At 39.9% G+C, this 21,855-nt stretch overlaps 1 protein-coding gene across 1 annotated transcript; it reads right to left on the bottom strand.

Annotated features, from left to right (window-relative positions):
- Positions 1–266: 266 nt before the first annotated feature.
- limd1a (LIM domains containing 1a) lies at positions 267–20,261 on the bottom strand. Its single transcript, XM_032559268.1, has 8 exons — positions 18,467–20,261; positions 12,262–12,363; positions 8,135–8,202; positions 6,284–6,346; positions 5,604–5,734; positions 3,690–3,741; positions 2,822–2,890; positions 267–1,572 (listed from the first exon to the last, which is right to left on the bottom strand). Exons 1-8 carry the CDS (start codon positions 19,557–19,559, stop codon positions 1,438–1,440), a joined length of 1,713 nt encoding a protein of 570 aa, XP_032415159.1. The 5' UTR covers positions 19,560–20,261; the 3' UTR covers positions 267–1,437.
- Between the last annotated feature and the right edge of the window lie 1,594 nt (positions 20,262–21,855).

Below are 21,855 nucleotides of genomic sequence, written 5' to 3'. Positions count from 1 at the left end.
TCTGCAAGAAACTAACCCTAATCCTGAGAGCAGACTGAGAATCTGCTGCTCTTTACTGCAGGAAAGATTCTTCAGTCGTTTAGGTGAGGATCAGAGATTCTTTGAATAATTTAGATCTCAAAAATGTCAGCTCTACGGGACACTTGCGATGTATGTACATGGCGGAAAAGGAGAGGGGACTGATAATAAATGATGCCATTATTTCTTCATCAGGTCAGAGCTAAAAGATGATTGTAAAGGAAAGAGAAAAACACCCAGAAACAAAAGCAGGTCTATTAAAATTTATTAAATATCTTTACAATAATCACACAGCTCAAAGTCTCTGCTTGCTCTTCATCTTTTCCAACAGCCGCTGGTTTAGACATGAAGCTTTTAGAAGACAAGCAGCAAAAGTGTTAAGTTAGTAAAATCAAATTATGAACAATAAAACATATGAAGACAAAACCGTTTACTCTGCAAACCCAGCAACCACGTATGTAGGATTAGGCTGTAGGCTGCGCCTGAGCTTAACAAATTCTTTATCTGTCTTTTATAATCAAGCTATATTGTATCAAAATAAACAAGGAACAACAGCCCAGAATATATGCATCTTAAAAAAATAAATACCAAGTTCTGCCAACCTAATGTTATTTAGAAAATCAAAGAAAAGCAATTAGTATTTACAACTGTGAGGGAAACAGAAAAATAGAGGCAGCAGATATTTTAGAGATTAATTTTTCAGATGTAGGAAGAGAAGTAGATGTGCATTGATGTGAATTAGGAAGCCCTTACAAGAGACTGGAGGTTAACGACCTTATCTGACACTAATGTGAGGTGGGTGTGTCTAGGAGTCGTTTGGTTTGCACAATATTTACATCAAGAAAATTAAAACTTTTGTTCTGCCAAGCAAAAACATAAAGAAACCTATGCAGAGACAAAATAAAAAAAGTTAAAGAAGTTTATGACAGAAATGATTTTTCCTGATCAAAATCATAATTGTCTGTAATGTTTGACTGAATTCATGAATTTAGGTATCAAAACCTGTAAAAGGAGAACTCTTGTACCTGAATTAAACTGGAAGTTATGAAAGCTACAGAGGCACAAATGTGAACTTGAAGGCATTCTAAATAGAAAATTAGTAGATCAGAAAATATTTACAAAGAAAAAAAAGCTGATCTCTCTTGAAAAATAATTAAATGGCAACACTTCTGCAAAGTCTGCAAGTTGTCTCTGCTTTCAAAGTAGGGCTTTGGTGTAATCAATATTTTATTACCGTTTCCTCCCTACATAAACATAACTTCATTAATAATCTCCTCCAAATACACAGCACTACTCAAGAGAGTGACATAATAAACCCATCAATTCTCTACAACAAGAACCGAACACATCCACCGCTGCTGCCAAGCTTAGTAGTTCCTGTTCAGAACCACCAGGTGTCGCCCTCCACCCACAGAGCTGTCAGTATGTGGAGGCAGGGACTGCAGGCGGACAGCCGGGCTTGATGTGCTTCAGGTGGCAGGAGTGGCAGAGGAGGTGGCCGTTCAGGGGGTAGCAGCGGTGACCCTCTTCATCATTCAGCTCCATCTTGCAGTCCTAGTCAACGAATCAGAGTGAATCATCTGCTTACAATCAAAAGGATATCCAACTTTGTGTTCTACTTTCACATAAAAGTAATCACACCCTTGAGTACACACCCTTTAACCCTTTTGTAAACACAAAAGGGTTAAATATCCTCTGGCTACACCTCAGCGTAGCCAGACTTGTCCTCTCTCTCTGGTCTAATTCTTGCTCGGTAACTCAGATTGTGAGGACAACCATATTCCATCCATCTCTGGTCCTTAGAGATTTTTTTTTATAGCCATCCCCTGACCTATACTTTTTAATAACATATTTTTTCTCTGATTTGCTTGGAGAGTTCCTTTGTCTTCATGCTGTAATTACAGCCAGGAATACCGATGTACCAGTGACTGGACTTTCCAGACTCGAGCGTCTTTATACTGCAATCACAGTCATACAGTCAGGTGATCTCCATTATATGAGATTACTAGCACTTATTGGCTGGACCTCTGTTGAATTAGGTCAGTCACATTAAAGGAGGAGAAAATTTATGCACTTATTTTATGTAAAATCTTTTCATTTTCACATTTTGTAAAACTCAATTTTCACTTTGAGTTTTATTTTTGTATTGAGTTTTAAAGTCAACTTTTGTGCATCCAGATAGATTTGTAAAAGCAATAAAAGGATAAAACATCCAAGGGGATGAATACTTTTTTACATGTTTATTTTCTTCAACCATTTAGTGTGAAGAGCTGCACATAAAGATGAATGAAGCAAAGAAAAGGAAAAGACATCGAACATTTGGTGAAGCTATCTGTTCACTTTTAGATGTTGAAGAATGCAATGATTGAAGTTTTTAAGAACTCACTGTTAAAACTCATCCCTCCGCCTTACAGTAACAGACAAATTTGGTTGATTGTAAATATTTACGGCTGCTAAAAACGCAAAAAGTAATGGTGTGGAAACAAAAGGAGATCCACAGAAACCACAGATTACCCCCAACCTGACAAATCTCATCTCCAGCTATTTAAGAAAGGCCACAGCTACATTACTCAGATTGTACTCTGATCAAATCAGAGCAAAGCTGCTGTCAATCAGACTAGAGAAGGGGAAAAAAATCTTCTATGTACCTGCTTGACTCAGCACTGCATAATTATGAAGACTGTAATTAAGATTAGGGATCTACTCATTAAACTTCCTTTAATGAGCTGCTCAGACTCCAAAGCTCAAAGTCACCAAACGCACACTGTCAAGTACAAAGCTTCATTTCCAGTTTGTGACTCACCTCACAGTGGTAGCATTCTACGTGGTAGTCTTTGTCCATGGATACGACTCGGATGGTTTCATCAGAGCCCTGAAAGGAAATCAGAGCCGAGCTCAGCAGAGGCAGCTGAAAGGTCTAGTTTGACTCTGCACTTTGATAAAAGGACGCCAGAATTGGATTTTTTTAAAGAGCAAATGTTGCTGCATTTTGTTCTGCTGTACCTTTTATTTGTACAGCTTCTGAAATATAAAGCCTATATTTTTATAATATAAAACAGATATTGTGCTTAACTGAACAGTCAATTAAATATACCCATCCTCTGAAGATACAACTCTGATATACTTTAAGGCAAATCAATACAGTTTTACAATGTGCTAGTAATTTCAACTCAATCGAGTTTACTATGAAGAGTGATCAGATGAAATGCAAATAATCCCCAGATTAATGAAAGTTAACTTATGGACAAAAGGCTTTTTAATGATAAGCATTTTAACTCGGAGGTAAATGTTAACAAGGACAAATGTTAACAACATACACTGACATTACGGTCGTTCTGCTTTAAATCAGGCTTTTAAACCATGTTTACCTCCAACAAAACGTGATGTCACTATTACATCAAAATGGCTTCTCAGGACAGGATATTACTGCCAAGTAAAACTGCACTCAAATTAAACATTCATTAAATCATCAGGAACTTAAAGGAGAGAACGATCTTAAGAAAGCGTCGGCGTGCAAAAGAAATCCCAGAAACACAAACACCATTGTTTTTCTTCAACCCTGATGTAGAGTTTAAGAAAAACTACATTTCTGACTTTCTCAAAACCTTGGGTCACAACTGTACAATTTAAGCATCATAAAGAAAAGAAAAAGGTGTGGAAAAACTGCTCACCTCTGAGGGCAGGATTGGCTGGTTACAGGCTGCACATTTAGGAGCTAGGACCCTAATGGAAAGAGAAACTTAGTTTTTATAAATTGAAAAAAATAAATAAGTGACTTTGGATCTTTTTCCAGCAATTTCCAAAGAAGGACTCCTATTAATATTTTTGAATTCTTTAACTCATTGAACTCCAGGCATTTCTTCTCTGACTAGATTCAAAGATCCTAACACACAGAGCGAGTTGCTGGCTTTGCAGATGTACTGGAAGGAAGAGTGGGAGAAATGAAACGCAAATTAAATTCTCCACACATGACAGGATCTCCGAGGATACAACGAGGCTCAGTTCAGCGTGAGCGATCGTGGCTGCAAACAAACACTCACTGTACATGTAATAAGGCTCGTCTGATTCAATCAGGGAGGAGAACATGTGGGAGTTGCCAGCAGGCACATGCTACATGGTGCTGGACGAGCTGTCCACACAGAGCGCCAGCTGCAACCGACTGAGAAATACTGAAAACCTTCACTCATGATCAGAGGGAGAAGTTTGTGTCTGTTTTCTTGAGTTGTAAACACCTTCAAGAACAGAGAGGACTTTTATTTTTGGACAAATATCAGCAGCAGACCTGGATTTTGTGCTTTCGCACCTGAGCAGCTGAGTCCGTGCTGCTCTTTACACCTAGAGCTGAACAGTGATCTTTTCTCCCCCTCTCGTTCTCATGTGTCTGCCAAACGTGGCCTAGAGCAGCCTCTGAGAGCTCAGTCGGGCCTTCACAGGCTCAGCCTTCACCGGCGGTATAATTATAACAAAGTTGACAGTTTGTGCTGGGACCCACGAGACCCCACATACTTGACACGGTGTCACGTTTTAGTTATTCAGCCCAGAATACTGAGGCCGGGCTCTCATGTAGCCAAACTGCAGTGCAAAACTTTTAATTTCTCCTAAAAACTTTTTCACATTTTCTCACGTTACAACCACATGCTGTATTTTATTAAAATTTTATAACTGAGCAACAAAAATAATTATGAAGAGAATGGAAAAGTTTTTAAATAAAAATCTGAAAAGTGTGGTGTATTCAGCATCCCCCAAGTCAATACTTTGTAGATTCATTTTTGATGCTTTTACAGATGCAGAGTTATTGTGGTATATTTCTAACAATTTCTTTTACAGACATTTGAAAAATAGCTCAAACTAATTAGCCTTCTTCGCTCCGCCTCAGTCATTTATTGGTTTTATTATGTAATGACTCACCATTTAGTGGTTGATGTGTGAAACACAATTATATTTTTATATAATATATACTTTGATCAGAGCCGTTCCAATGCAGCTCTGTCCGTCTGTTTGGGGTGATCCTTCCCACAAGCCTAAAACCTTTAGCGCCTTTCTGGAGATTTTATTCCATGAACATCTGTTATTTAGTTCTCTCCATCAACTGTGAGCAGTTTCCCCATAATTGGTGAAGAATAGGGTTTCCAAACTCACGACTGACCCTCCCTCCCAACTGCCCAGGCAGTCATTTTAGGATGTACTCTTTCCATTTGTGGTTAATGGATTGACCAGAGCTCTGTGAGATCTTCAAATCTTCAGATACTGATTATAACCTGAACCTGCTTTAAACTCACTGACCTTCTGATGTGTTTTATCGCTCTTCACGATGCCGCTTGTTTGCTAAACGGCTGGATTTCAACTGGACTTCTGTTTCACACAGATTAGCTATTTATTAAATGGGAAGCTTCTGTAAAGGTCAAACGGGGAATAATTTCAGATTTTTGTTTATAAATCATTTCGCAAACCAACATTTGTTTTCCTCTAATTTTACAGTCGTGTTGTTTTGTGTTAATCTACCTATAAAATCTGCATAAATAAAAGTTTGTGGCTGCAATGCGACAAAATGTAGCAAAGTCTGAAGTATGTGACTATTTGTTCACCTGTGGTAGTCCTTGACACAGTAGATCTTGTTTTCTGTGTCCACAGTGAAGGGCACTCCATCGAGGCTCTCGTTGCAGATCACACAGCGGAAACAGCCGGGGTGGTACGACTTCCCCAGAGCCTGCAGGATCTGCAGACAGAGTCAGATTAAGGACATTAACATGCTTCTGTCCACATTTTACACCTTTGTGTCAAACTGGTTGATAAATTGGTGAAAATAGTTTGGCATCAAAATACAGTATTGTTGAATTGTACCATTAAGCCTATTTTTTTGTGATTGTCCTTAACAGAATAAATTCAAGCTAAACCGTCTTAATACAAGAAGAAATCACGCAGGCCATTTTTAAAGAAACATACAGTATTTACATAAAAAACAAGACTCAATGATGTATGTGTGTTTACACATAGAAGTCTATATTGTTGAGAATATGGAGACATTATCTACTTAAGTGCAACACCTGCAGATTTATTTCCAGAGAAGTCCCTTATTTAATGACATCATTTAAACCTCTTTCTCCACTTTGTGTCCGCCTGCTGCTGTGTTCAACAGACTGTGCAACCTGTCCACACAGGTTTTACATCCACATGTGCACACACAGACTGCACTGAGGGGAAAATACATCAGTAGTTTCTGAGTCACACACCCAGTCGGCCAAAGAGAGGAGAAACAGACACTTACCATGTCCATGATCAGATGTCCACATGCGTTACACTTATCAGCAGACTGCTGGAAACCAGAGTACTGCAGGGAGGAAAAAAAGATAAAAAGTTCCTTTGAATCTGGTGGCAGAGAATGAGACTTCAGTCTCTTTTAGTCTGAGATCTGATCAGCCACATGCTGCCTGTGCGCCTCAGCCTGTTAAAATAAGCTATTGCTTTGAACAGCTGGAAAGCATTCAACCAGAATATCATCTCTAAACACTTTGGCTCCTTTTGCATGAAATCCTGCATCAATAAAGGGTTGCTTGAAGGTGGTCAGCCTGTGGTCCTGATGAGAAGATACAGTGTATCTGAATGGGATCGTACTGGCTAAAGTCTATTGTTATTCATTATTATTATAAAAAGCCCAGGTTGCTTTAATGATGGCTTCCAGCTCATCTGCATTCTTGGATCATGTGGCCCTCTTCTTCCTCTCGACAACGCTGCACATATTTTCTGCAGGCTTGATGTCAGGCCAATTCACTGGCCAATCAAGCAGAGTGATGGAGTAATTAATGAACAAAGTATTGGCACTTATGACTGCAGATGGTTGCCACGTCCTGCTGGAAAAGAAAAATCAGCCTTTCTATAAAAATTGTCATCAGAAGAAGTCATGAAGTGCTCAGTAATTTTCTGGTTGATGGATGCGCCGACTTGGACTTGATAAGACATGATGGACATCAACAACACTAGCAGATGACATAGCAAGTAAGTAAAGTTTATTTATGAAGCGGTTTTCACAGACATAAAATCACAAAGCGCTGTACAATAGAAGTCAACCTTAAAACTATACAAAACATAAAACCAACATAAGAAACACAATAAAGTCAAGAGATAAAAGCCTCTTGGCTCCCCAAACCATCACTGAATGCAGAAATACACCCTGGACTTCAAGCAGCTTGGAACCTGCACTCCTCCAGTCTTCCTCCAGGCTCAGGAAATTGCTTTACAAATGACATGGAAATCATAATTTCCATGTCATTATGGAAATTATGATTTCCATGTCATTTGTAATCCAGTATAAAATGAAAAAAATGAAAGATTTTGACTAAGAAAACGGACCAGTCTTTTTTCTCCTCAGCCAAGGTCATATGCTAATATTGGGTCTGGTTTAGAAGTGGCTTAACTCAAGGAATGTGTGTGTGCTGGGTCCTAAATCACAGACTATAGTCAGTGATTTAGGACTGACTAAACCTTCTGAATCTTTCTTCTGCCACATTTTTTTCCTTCCACTTAACTTCCTATTAGTAAACAGATCAGCAGTAAAAAGTCTTTTACATGATTTTTTTTTTTTTCAATTAAAAAAACTAATGTCTTATTAAACTGAATTTGGAGTTTTCAAAAGCTATAAGCCCTAATCATGTAAACTAACATAAATTAAACTAACAAATCACCGTACGTGTCATCAATACATCTCATACAGATTTTTAAATAAATTATTTTGTTCATTCTTTCTGATTTATTGGGAGCCATCGTTTTATTACAATAACCTCAACTTTTGGTTTGTTTTTAATGTAATCCTCCCAGAGGTTTTTGCAAAGTGCTTGTTGTCATATTTGACCGGTGAAAATGGCCCGACTGCCCTCTAACCCATAAAGCAAAGTTAAACAGCTTCTCAAGTTACCGACCTCCTTCCAGCTGCGACCACAGGAGCAAAATGACATGAAGCGGCTGCATTAGGCGCTAGAAACGGATCACAAGGTCAGAGTTGGAAGTTCATGCCTTTATTGTTAGTGGATGCAGCACCCCACAAGGTCTTCTTGTTAACCTCCCTCAATAAGAACACACAAATAGAGGGACTGACAACATTGATTGTATATTGATCACCTACCAGGAAGTCCTCTTCACAGAAAACCTTCCCTCCAACATAGTAGAAAGCCTTCCCTCTTAGCCTTCGACCTGGAAAAACAAGAAAAAAAAACTTCGTTTATCACCATAAGATACCTAAAACCTTTTTGTCACCTGTGGAAACACATTCTTTATTCATCATAAAGATATGAGGAGAAAGTAAATTAAAGCAGACTAAGAAAAAGGAAAGTCGTAAAGATGTCAGAGTGGAAAATCCTGCATGAGCTACGATCCGAATTTGAAATTTTCTTTTTTTTTTAAATCGTTCCAGGACTACAGCATGTGGAGCTTAGAGATTAATTACAGCCATTGGAAGGTAATGGGCCCTGTTGTAATATTCACCATATCCAAGGAGATAAATCAAAGGGTGGGGATTTATGGTGTGCTGGAGTCTTCATTTAATACTGCGTTGGGATGCAGGACAGCCTGCCGCGGTCGGGAAGAGAAATGCATCTGGATCGAACACGTGGGTGGAAAAAACTGATTGCGTCCAATTACCAGACAGGTGTAAGAGATTAAGCACTCTGCTCTGTTTGATTTCACGGCGAGAACAGGCCAAAGCCCACAAAAACTCCCCTCTTTGTTCCGTTCCAGTGTCGTTCCACATGGTTGGTAGGTTTCCTGTCTGTCTGTGTATGGTCTGGATCTCACTTCTTATATCAATACACACACACACACACACACACCCACACACTTGCAAAAGCTTCTTTCTTGCTTACTTCACATAGCTATTCTTGACCAGGTCCCACAGGAAGAGGGAACATTCCTCAAATTTTCTGAGTGGGGTAAGGTGGGTGGGGTAGATGGGGTAGGTGGGGGGTTTTGGAAGGAGACGACAGGAGAACCCTTCTTTCCTGCTGTTCACCTGATTATCTGGATACACACGGCTACTTCCAGACTGACAGATTAATCACAGTTAACTTGCAAAGTAGCACAACAAACTGCAATAAAAGTTAGTACTTAATACAAATTCATTTCATTCAATTATTTTTTAAGTGTTCAATTATTCACATGATCTGACTTAATGAGAATAAGAAATAACTACATTGTGTCATTCAAGTCATTTTTCAAGGTGTAAAACTTGGGTAATTATTGACCAAATGTCTCAGACCAAAGTCCTCTGTTAAAGTCAGTTTGGATAAGGGGAATGGAAATAAGCTCTGGGTCTTTCTCGTCTTCAAATTCCTGTCTCTTTTTTTACCCCAGTGAGTTAAAGAAGGAAAACTAGAAGCTTTTCTGAAAAGATAAGGGCTTAATTAAAGTCAGGCGTCAGGACTGATGGCTCAAAAAGCACCAGAAAGGACTATGACTGTAGTTCTTTCATAAAAATGTAAAACACCTGTGGGACAGAACAAATCACAAAGCCATTTTTCTAATTAAAACCATTCTGTTAGCCCTCCAGACTAATCCCATTCATGAAAAACGACATAATCAATTCAAAGTGACCGTGGGACGCCTCGAGCCGTCGCCCTGATTCTCCCTCTTTCCCCTCGGCTAATTACTCAACTGAGACACCCCCCCCTCCTGAAAATAAAATGTCTTAAAGCTAAGATTCAGCCTCGCTCTCAATCATTCTCTTTTCTGGTAGAGACGCTAATTTGTACCAAACTGACAAAGAGGAATATTTGGAGGCCTTGGTGGGAGTGTGAATGAGACTGGTGGTCAGAGTTTCTGTGTATCGAATTTCAGAGTTTGTTTTCAGAGAGGATGGGGCTCAGCCTCCAACTGTGGCTGATTCTATCTCTCATTATCCACCCTGCAGCAAAGTGCAGCATCAGCTCTGGCTAGTAATCAAAGAGAAATCAGCTGGTGACCAGAATCAGCTCTGGATCGTCCCCTCCCGAATAACCGACTGAACAAAAACTCCCAAATCCAATTTTTTTCCAGGTAAGAAACACAGGTTTCGAAGATCACAAAAGGGGTTTGAACAAATCGGCTAATAGTGTAGAATAATTAAGTCCAGGCTTGCCCTTTAGCCATTTCCTGAATAGGAAACTACAATCAGAAGCCAACTTCAGCTTTGTATCACTGCCAAGGAAAATAGATGGCGCTCCTGTACTGGCTGCTTTGCAAACGTCAGCCAATAGTGTGTCAAGTAGCATTATGTCTAGGTATTTCAGCTTCTCAAGATAAATTTTCTTTTGAATATTTTAGACACGCTGCACAAAAACAAAGATATCAATGAAGAGGTGGGTCTTCCGCAAATAATCTGGAGTCACATTCTACAGAAAAATCTGCAAATACTGAGCCACAAGTAGGCAGGGGTCGACTGTACCATCATTTTACTGCACTGTAAAGCTACAGAGTTTTCGTCCATGTAGATGGCTTCTAGTTTGTTCACTTCAATAACGCACATTTGAACATGTTGAAACTTCCTTTACTAAAATTTCCGATGTTGTGGAAAAGAACACAACAGTAGAAGAAAATCCTGTTAGTAATATTCATAGCTAAAATGAATAATAGATGACCGTTAATGAAAGCAAGAGCAAAGTTCCTTAAAGAAAAAAACTAAAGCTGCTAAAGTCAGTACTGGCACATTAAAGCTTCACAAAACGTTGACAACATTGGCGTTGCCTTCGTCGTTCATGGCTGCGCGTGGTGCGATGCTGCATGCTCCAGCTGAATGGCTGCCCTGTCCACACACTGTCCTCCATCTATTTACACTTTGTTGGACCTACATGGGCCCCTATTCCTGCATTCCTCTCTGGACGAGATGTTGTTTTTTTTTCCCCGTGGCCACTTAAAGCGAGCACAACCCTAGTGCACTCACATGCAGCAAGCTATGAGAGGTATGTAGTGTGTAAACTACGACCCCCCTTCTACCGCACCTAATGTCAGACATCAGCCTCAATCTGAGCCACAATGCCTCCGTTCTCTTTTATCTCCCGTCTCATACGCAGGACAGAGAGGCTGGGGAAAACAAGAGATGTTTATCACATGTTTCAGAGCATAACTGTCCGAGGTCAAAGGAGCAGGAGAACAATGAGCCTCAGCGGGGGTTCGCAAAACAGTGGCACAAATACTCGGTATACCCATGAGTTGATAACTGGAGCAGAGATTTTAATTTGCCGTCGTAAGGAGCCAGGTCATATTTCAGTCATTCTGTTCTACACATGAAGATTCTGGTGAAGAGAAATATTTTGATTGGGATAATATCTAATACGAAGCATGAATTAAAAAATTTGATAAAATGAGAAGACACCTATACACAGTTCTTGTTGCACTTCATAACTATCGCATAAACCCCTTATAGTCCATACATATATAGTCTTGTACATCTGTAAATAAATATTTATATCTCGTAGAGCACTTCTGGATAGATGCAAACTACATTTCGTTGCTTGTACTTGTGACAGTGCAATGACAATAAAGTTGAATTCTATTCTATTCTATTCTAAATTCCCAATAAAATACCATAAAATTTGTCGATGTGACCTCAGAAAGTTCAAGTATTAATACATTTGCAAGACAGTCATATATTTGTTTGTTTTTTTTCTTCAAAAGACCTTCATCTTGAAATGTTTTTTTCAGTCCAGGGAGGGAGTGCACAGAAATTTAGTGATAATAGAGCAAAAATATAAAGAAAAACATTTCACTGGAGAATTTCTGATCAAGACTATTATAAAATTCTACATTTTCAGAGTAATTACAAATGTAAGCACACTGTGTAAAAGGGAAATGTTGTGTTATTGCTTCTAGAAGCAATAAGTGGTCTCAAGGTTTCTCAGTAGTAGTGAAGATATTTGTCAAGCAGCGACTTTCAGCGTGGAGTTCTGAATCTTTTCATCCAAAAAAAAAAAGGTATTCAATTGGCAGGTTGATAAATTGGGCAGGTAAATAGCTCAACTCTGTCTTTGTGTGGGCTCAAAGATAGACCGACACACCCGCAAACCAAACACCAGCAATACATGATAGTAATCCCTCCATAATTGTGTGCATTTACGAAGGGAAGGAAATGACCGAGGAAGGTGCCACTTTCTTTAACAGATACAGGAGCTCAGTAGCCTGTTATTAAGGAGTCATAAGCTCTATATATGGGGCTGAAGGGGTTTAAGTGAGAAGACAAAATCTCACAGTGAAGGCATGGTGTGTGTAGGTGTATGTACTTACTGCAGGCACTGCAGGTGAAGCAGGTGTCGTGGTAGAGGCTACCCATAGCCTGGCAGGCCTGGTTAGCTCCGTAAACCGCCTTGTTACACTTCACGCAAAGCCCTGGAACAAAAAATAGTGACATGAAGAGGCTTCACTATGTATTTACATAAAAATACAACTACATATACAAAAAACAGTAAAAAAAAGGTATCCTAAAACAAACACAATACACCACAGAATTAGCTTATCTAGACAAAAGTCAGGAAGTTGATTTTGTAAAGAGGGAAATATTTCCCAGTCTGTTTGCTTGACTTGGCTCTGAAACCTGGACTTGTGTTAATAAAAGGAGTTGATAAAAATCAAAGTGTGCCTACTCTCACAACACACTCTGCTTGGCTGGCGTAATATAAAGACACTGGAGTGGAGTCTGTTTAATGATCACACGGACACTCAAGACAAAGTATAGGCAATAAAATGTGTAAAAATAAGAAGCATGTGGATGTCAAGAGAAATGAGACCCATCATAGCAGCAATGCTTCTTTGAAGTAAAAACATCCCTCCTTTGACACAAAGTTTATATCCTAACCATATTATTATTTTCATCTAAATATTATATACTTGGTTATATCTACACACGAAGTCTAACAAAGAATAAAAGTCAAGCACCACCAATGTGATGAAAGGTGAAAGAAAGACAAAACCTGGATTTAGAACTGGTCTTGATACATCAGCATTCAACACCAGAACCACAACAATCAAATCAAAACAATAGAGCCTTACTTTGATCTGTCAAGGCAGGAAAAACGATAATCGTACATAATCAGAAGAATCTCAGGATCAGTTGTTCTTGCTCAACTTTCTCTTAGCTTAGATGATAAATTGGGTTAGTAGTAGAGCTACACAATACATTGAATCATATCAATGTGTGGTATATTGTAGTTCCAAATGACTGCCTGTCTTTTATGTTCTTAGTAACCAATATTTATATAAAGAAAGGCTTAACGATACGTTTCTCACATTTTGCAGATCCTGGTAACCAGATGTGGGAATTTGTCTGAGTGAACCTTTGGTTCTACAAAGACATTTTCAACGGACTGGTCAGAAACAGTTCTAGTAGGTAAAAGATCAAATTTGCACTTTCCTGCTCTATATTTATGCCTCTGAGCATCCACTACACAACTTGAGAACCAATACAATGACAGCTTATCACCACTAAGATGCAGTCAGATGGGCGTCAAATCAATCAGATATGGTATGGCTATATGGCCTTCCAGTCATCAACCACTAACTCAACACAGGGGATTACGGCACTGATGGAGGATGAAACCTTGAGATCTCGAGTTTCCCTTTTAGTTTAAGAATGTACGCGCCCGGGCACCGAGTTATTTGTGTGTGTGTGGTTTTTTATATAGAGAAAAACTCCTGAGGGACTCTGAATTGGAGCCCAGCAGAGGAGGTCCGCCCAACTCTGCTCCTCCTAAATCACTGACAAAGACCCTTCTGTTTCCACTGTATCCAACAAACATCACATGGCTGACTCCTTCAAAAAACTGTTTCACTTAATAACTCTGCTGAGCCAATTTTCTTCTATAATTTAGTCAACATTTTGGTAGAAATTTGAGAATGATCTCAACAACAACACAACTTCATCTGGGGCTCCAATGGTTGGGAGGAGATTTAGAGATAACAGAAGGATATTATTAGAAAGTAAAAGAATGCTGCTCTTATGTAAGCTATTTGGTTTACATGCATAGTTATAGAATCAACTACTAAAATAAGCAAGTCTAGTCATTTAAATCCCTTTTTCTAAAAGCCCGAATGAGATAAGAAAACACATTTAGTACATTTAACATGTTTTGCTTTAAGATTTACCTCTGAACAAAAATATACATTTCATTATCTTTTTTATTTCTGATTAGAAAGATACACTAAAAGTCAAAATAGTTTTTTTTAAATGCATTAAAATTCCTGTCTCTGCATCAACCTTGTTGCTGCTTGGGTCATTTACAAGCCTGCCTTTTAAATGGAGCGCCTGGGTTCAACCTGGGGGGAAGGGAAGCAAAACACACAGCCGTACTTCTCATTCTACCTTCCTCACCTTTTCCAGCTGTCAAAACTCTCGATAGATGGCTGCTTACTGCCAAATATTCCACAGACAGGAAAAAAAATACAAAATTAACAACTATCCAACCCATGGATCTCTCTTGAAAGTTTCTAACAGAATATCCAGATCAGAAAAATCATTTTTAGATGAAGTCTTACTCTCAGGTCAAACTTTAAATATCAGCAAAAGATTTCCACTCTTTCTGGTGCTTTAACCTCAATAAATATATGTCTTTGACCTTTGCTACAGCTAATTACTTTTCCATGAAGTTTCTACGGGAATACAGAGTCAGGGTGTCTGTGACTCACACTGCTGGGACTGAAAAGCCGCATATGGAGAAGCCAATTACAGCCTGCAGCTTGTCCATGTGTAAAACTGGTGGCGTAGTGTGCCCGTACTGTACATACACACACATTTATTAGTTAATGACGAGGAAAATTACTATGGTGCAGTAGCATAAACTCACACTGAAAAAAACCCCCCCAAAAAACCTTTAACCTTCAACTTGAGAACATAATGGGGGAAGCATCCAATGTTGAAATAATTATGTAAAAAAAAAAAAAGCAACATAATCATATGTTTTTTTATTTAAAATTTCATTAAATCAGAGTTTCTATGAGATTTTATTTAGTAATTGGTTATTTGGGAGTGCTACCAGAAAAGTGCTTTCTCTGTCCAACCATCACAAACATAAACATGTGGAGTTTACTCCACTCTACTGTGACTTCCATTGAAATATGCATTTTGTACAGACGACAGACGCAACTTTTGGCAACAAACTCCTGGTGGGATCGGTGTGAAAAAAAAGGGGAGAATATATGAGAAAACGTCTCGTTAAGTACAGCGGGGGATCTGTGATGCTACGGCCCGTTTGTCTAACAAAAGCCTTGGGAACTCAGATAGAGTGCATGATATCACTTAAATAAAATGTAGTGTTGTATCTGGATGATGCGAAGAGATCAAAGATGAACTTCTGAATACCTCAAACTTGTGAATTAATATAGAAGACAATATATTTGTACATTTATTGGGGTGAGATTAGAGTTATTTATTTTAGGGTTTTTACATACCTTTACTAGAATTACTACATGTCTGTAGCAATTTTAATGCTGAAAGTTCCAAAAGAGTCAACTTATTCCCAATACATTGGGCAACATTTGAATAGATCACTTGATAACTGAAAGTGGGAATCCACTTTCAATCCTGTAAAATATACAGTAATGTTTCATTCATGGATTCATTTCCTAACTTCCACCACTGCGCACAGAGCGACTCTAAACTCTGAGCTGACACAGGATATTACATTCTGTCAGCTTCCGCAGGCCATATATTCACAAAGATGCTCACATGCGCATGAAGGGCTATCACACACACACACACACAGGACAGGGACTCTAAAAGGCCTGCCAGAGAAGAAGCCAAAAAATCCCTGGGAAGAGTTAATATGGTGCTTTTTGACTCCACACCCAGATGGGATGAATTAATCCTTCATCTTAACACAACATTAAACCCTCCAGTGATTGCGTGTGTGTATGTGTGTGTAAAACTCTGGTCCCACCACTTCTCCCCATCTTGGATGAACTTGCCTAGCATTATCTAGCATTCTTTTATTCCCATGGGGCCAAATACAAAAGACACATCCACAAACGTTGCCCCCAAAGCTCTCCAACTGTCCACTCATCCATTCATCTGCACACCAGGCACCCCTGAACTTGTCTGGGTACCACCACACCTCCCTTTTGTGTCTAAAAGCCTCATTTTAAAAATTCCTGCAGACATTCCTTCGTGTTTCCCCAGTGCAGCCGTTTGGCACCGAAGACCATTTCCCAGAACCTACATCTGCAGTTATGCCGATCGGCAAAGAGTAGTCATGGGAATTGTGATGCATCTGCCTTCAGGACACTGCTTGGTAAAAGTTTCACCGACAAAGATTTTTAGAAGCACACAGTCTTACTCAAAAGAAGAAAAAAAAAAGTGATTTAATAACCTACAGCTGCAGCGGTGCTACTGCAGTACTGATCAAAAATATATAAAATGTGTTTAAAGGTAGGAAAAATGGCATTTTCTTGTACATTTTCCTCACAGAATAAGGAAGATATCTTATGACGACAAGAAAAAAGGCCTCCACACTGTTTTTTTTTTTGTTTTTTTTAAAATCTAGCATGAATGCATGACTCAGAATGAGCCACAGTGTGGTGGGAAACTCCAAATAGGAACAACTGCATGTGTGGGCTGTGTGGGATTGAGCATGTAGAACTGTGTATTTATATACACATTTAGTGTATTACTTATAATCTACACATATCCTGGCTGCACATGGGTCCTGTAGTGTCCCACACGTCTGTAACGTTCACGTCAGGAGGATATTTACAAGCCGTGTCATGACAGTCCCATGAGCTGCAACTTCTTCCATTACACACCAACACAAGGGGGGCGGGGGGGGCAAAGAAGGACTGTGAATTGCAATCGTGACATTCCAGCATGAAATTCCTCTTGGAAGGAGGAAACGGTGATCGCTTTGCAGAGCTGCTTCATAGCGCATGCACCTATCATTTACTATCCATTATAGAACACTGCTGAAGTAGGGCACCCTTATTTTACATTTTATCTGTTCTTACATCTCTTTCTGTAGATTAGAGCTTACAAACTAACCCTATGAAGGATATCCTTTTGAAAGCCCAACTACAGCGTCCAAAGCCATTTATACTTCCTTGAACATTTGCACAATCTGAACTGATAAGGGCAATGAGAACGTTAATCACAGAAGCAGACAAGAGCTCGTAGTAGCTCTGGAGGAGCTGCAGAGATCCACAGCGAGGAGAAGCTGTTGACAAAGTCCCACACTGAAGAAATCTGATTTCTGTGGAAAACTGACAAGACGAACGTTGAAAAAAGCTAAAAGAAGTCTCGTTTTACAGACTTCTTTGTCTGGACACAGCAAACATGTTGAAGAAGGTGATCATCGAATGAAACCACAACAAAACTTTTTGGTCAATATGCAAATTGCTATGTGTGGTAGAAAAAACTAACAGAGTTAATCGAGATGATTGATGATGTTGAACCTGAGTAACATCTAAAACTAAGACTGAGGTTGTCCGTCCTTGACATAGATTAAACATATTTATGTGCTAGAATGGGCCAGTCAAAGTCCAGTTCTTAATACCATTGAGAATCTGGTAATATTCGAGGACTTTTCATTCAATCTAACAGAGATTGACCTATGAGAAGGTGCAATGATTGTTGTTTGTAGATGTGTAGAGAGAGAAGAGACAGATCCCAAAAGACATGCATATGTGTTTGGAGTAAAATAAGAGTTTTACATGGTATTAATTCAAAGTGGCTGGTTAAACGCATACCACAGTTTTCATTTAATGCATAAAAAACATATAAAAAATCTTCCATATCACAAATATGTGCAACCTTTTGTTTCTCCATCACATGAAGTCCCAATGCATTGCAGGTCGTGGCTGTAAAATGACAGAATGTGGCAAAACTTCTACAGGTTTGCAAACTTTTGCGAGGCACTGTGAGCAGAACATCACTGTTCTACTGACGTTGCCTTGGCAACAATGGTGGAACTCAACACGCGCTCAAGCAGGTATTAAAACGCTCAGTTTGGGAGAATTGAAAAATGTGCAAGCACAGGTCTATGGAAGTCATTAGCTAAAAACAGTGGAGGCCATTGTCAATCAAAGTAAACACTGGGAAAACACGATAACACACGAGCTCAAACACTGCACTGGAGATATGTGTAGCTCTAATTGCTGTTTTACTATCCTTGTGTCAACGATGATAAAGTGATCTCTGGGAAGAGACAATAAGAAAGCATACATCTACCTGGCTTTGGCCATTTTTTACCACCTCAAGGCTTTGTTTGGAGAAGACAATGAAGGATTATTGTCTATCAAACTAAAATAAAAATTGTTCTGCAAGACAAGTTCAAGAATTTATCAGTGAAAACATAGAGGACATTTGTTTATGTGCGAGATGTGGCAGTCAGTGTGTATAATATAAAATCAAAAACAAAGGTTTGTGTCCTTGAATGCGAGTGGGTGCTTTTTGTCATTCGGATGATGATAAACTGACAGAAACCCCCTTGTTGGTGTCGGCTAGTCTTACCAAAGTAGTCTGATCTTGGCTGGGCATCCATCTCTTTTTCCAGTTGTTTCGTAAGTGCCTCTAGTTTGATTTCAGCTGCAGAGGGCCCCTGCTCCAGCAGCTGCACAGGCTGAGAGGTAGAAGGTATCTGGATAGGTTTAGGGGAGGACGGGCCTCCAGGACCATCACCGACGACCTGCATGACCTGTCCGCCACCAGACATTTGGCTCCGAGCTGGAAGCTGGTTCTTAGAGGCACATGGGGCTGCAGAGGTCACCTGGGCTTTAAGTTGAGGCATTTCTGGGACAAAGGAAGTGGCTGCAGGCCCATTGTGGTTAACAGATTGTAAGTAATGACTCACAGGCTGCTGCACATGATAGTCAGCATCACCTGTGAAGGCGGTCAAAGGAAAGGCAGGGATGCCCTCTGATGTTGGAGCACCAGTGGGCTCTCCAGTCCAAGCCCTGGCTGTCCCGGCAGAGCACAGTGGACTCTGATTGGTTGCTTGTGAAGGACTGACGGTGAAGGATGTGTGCAGGCGCTGAGGCTGATGGTGGGATGTACTGCTCCCTGAGAGAGTGGGGGGCAGCTTGCCCTCTCTGGATGGGGAGACAGAGTACAGAGAACTGGCAGCTGGACTTCCACAACTTGGCATGGAAGAGTTATTGTGATGGGAGGAATGTGGCTCTAAGCGCTCGTTGTTATCATAATTGCTTCCGTAGCCGTACGCCCTGCTGGCTGGAGCTTCAGCCTGAACACACTGGTTCACCGGCGCGGCGCTCGGCACCGGGCCCGAAAGGATCGGGGGCTTCGCCGCCGCTTCCCCCGGCTGCCTGTAGCTGTTGATGGGCGGTCTGTCCTTGGTGTAATGAGCGCCGCCGTGGTGACCTCCGTTCATTTTAATCACCTGGTTGCTTTTGGCCATCTCCTCCTGCTGTTTCTGCATGTGTATTTTGGTCATTTTGGAGGCAAAAACCCTCCTAGTTTCTTCAAAGTCCGGGTTATTTCCCGCATCCCTCCTCATTCGAAACAAGCCATCTCTGGATGCTTCATACATGTTTAAGTCTTCGATAAACTTACTCGCTTCGAGTCCCAAATCCTCGTATTTCTCCATTTTGTGCAAGAAACCCGAACCCCTTGCTGTGATAAAGTTACAAGAAGTTATATATGAATCAAAAATGTCCGTAGGAAGAGCGATACCTCCAGAGTTTGAAGTCTAGATCAATCCGAACAAAGTCAAAACTACTTTAAATTAATCCCAACCTCTCTGTATTTCTAACTGAATCATCCGCGGGAAGAGAAAAGAGAAAAAGTTTCCCCCGGTGAATCAGTCAATTCAGCCCCGAAGAAGCCGCCGTCTGTCTGACTGAACAGCCCAGCAGATCCCGGATCAGATACTCTGCCTGGACAGGACGACCCCTCAGCCGTTTGCCCCCTCCGTCTCCGCCTCCACCTCCTCCTCCGGTTTCACGGTCCCAGCGGGAAACATTCAGACAAAACTTTGTCCTCTACGCTTCAAACGAAGAAAAAAAAAAAAAACAACAACAACAAAAAAAGTCCACCACGTTTGTTAAAGACAAATAAACACTTGGCTAAAGTCAGGGCGGTTAACGGACAGGACTGGTTAGCCGCTGTTACCGCTGTTGAACGGAGCCATACGTGGCCACCGGACGACAGTTAGGACACAAAGCAGAGAACCGTGTTTTTAAAGGCGCAGTATTCACTTTAAACACAACTTAAAAATATCACTTTCATAATCTGTCCGAACCGAATTACTACCGATGGACAAAAAGTCACCATATAACTAAAAAAATGCTTTTTTTTCTTAAAGTTTCCCCAATGTAAAAATGTGTTGCGTTTATGTATTCAGTCGCCTGACACCCCTAAATAAAATTCAGGGCTTCACTTGCTTTCAGAAATCACGTCCTAAGTAAGTAGAGTCCACCTCCTCGCAGAGGTTTGTTAAAACAACACAAAGACATGATCACACCAAAAGGTTTTAGGGATGAAGTTATAACCTAAGTACCTTTAGGTTACCTCGGGATACTCTTTTATAACCTAAAGACACTTTAGGTTATATTTTTGAGCTCTGTCGAAAATCTGACAGAGCTCTGTTCAAACCATCATCCAAATAAGGAATGTGTGTGATTCAACTGAGCAAAACATCAGCACAATACAAATGCACTTTTAATATTTTTACAAGTACTAGTATACATTTTGAAAGCCATTCATTATTTCACTTCATAAATTGCCCCCTATAATAGTTATGTACTTCTGGTGGTGATATGAATAGTTTTGCAAGGCAGTGTTCATCTATTTGATTAATAAATTGCTCTAAACTATGAGGGGCCGTTTAGGACAAAATTTACGTTTTGTCTCTCACACACTACCAAAAACTCTCGCATACTCCAAAAAAGTAGCCACGCACACTCCAAAAAATTACGTTTTGTCTCTCACACACTACCAAAAACTCTCGCATACTCCAAAAAAGTAGCCACGCACACTCCAAAAAATTACGTTTTGTCTCTCACACACTACCAAAAACTCTCGCATACTCCAAAAAAATAGCCTCGCACACTCCAAAAAATTACGTTTTGTCCCTCACACACTACCAAAAACTCACGCATACTCCAAAAAAATAGCCTCGCATACTCAAAAAATTACGTTTTGTCTCTCACACACTACCAAAAACTCTCGCATACTCAAAAAAATTACATTTTGTCTCTCACACACTACCAAAAACTCACGCATACTCAAAAAAATAGCCACGCACACTCAAAAATTACTCACGCACATTCAAAAAATACTCAAATTGCGTATACACACACTACTAAAATGTCACACACACACACACAAACGTTAACTTTCTCGCTCACATACACTACTATCAGCTCGCTCACATACACTGTACTAACAGCTCGCACATTCACAAACGTTAACTTTCTCGCTCACATACACTACTACCAGCTCGCGCACATACACACAAACGTTAACTTTCTCGCACACATACACTGCTAACAGCTCGCACACACACAGACGTTTATCTCTCACATACACAAGACTAAAGTTGAACACACACACAGTACTAAGACTCGTTTTATGTATGTGTGAGAGCGAGACTTTTTATGAATGTGTGAGAGCGACACTCTTTATGAATGTGTGAGAGCGAGAATCTTTTTGAATGTGTGAGAGCGACACTCTTTTTGAATGTGTGAGAGTTGTCACGGAAGAGGCGGGGCATAATTTTTGGATCAAACTGCGCATGCGTAGATCCTAAACTATAAGTTTCGATTGTTGACTCACTGTATGTTCTATTACTTAGTATATTTGTGCTTTTAAATATATATAGAACGTTTAACTTTCTTGTAGATTAAATGTGCTATAGAAATAAATGAATCTGATTGATTGAT

The sequence above is a fragment of the Xiphophorus hellerii genome, chromosome 3 (assembly GCF_003331165.1).
Source record: "Xiphophorus hellerii strain 12219 chromosome 3, Xiphophorus_hellerii-4.1, whole genome shotgun sequence".
In the NCBI taxonomy this organism is placed as follows: Eukaryota; Metazoa; Chordata; class Actinopteri; order Cyprinodontiformes; family Poeciliidae; genus Xiphophorus; species Xiphophorus hellerii.
Note: the sequence above shows the minus strand (reverse complement) of the source record. Positions and strands in the feature narration are given on the sequence as shown.

Bases quoted from the DNA above. Each gene is read 5' to 3' on its own strand.
- limd1a (XM_032559268.1), bottom strand. From the start codon at position 19,559: ATGGAGAAATACGAGGATTTGGGACTCGAAGCGAGTAAGTTTATCGAA. The intron at 8,203-12,261 runs GTAAGTACATAC...TTGTTTTTCCAG, and splicing joins CTTCACCTGCAGTGCCTGCA to GTCGAAGGCTAAGAGGGAAG. The intron at 3,742-5,603 runs GTGAACAAATAG...TCTTTCCATTAG, and splicing joins TGTGTCAAGGACTACCACAG to GGTCCTAGCTCCTAAATGTG.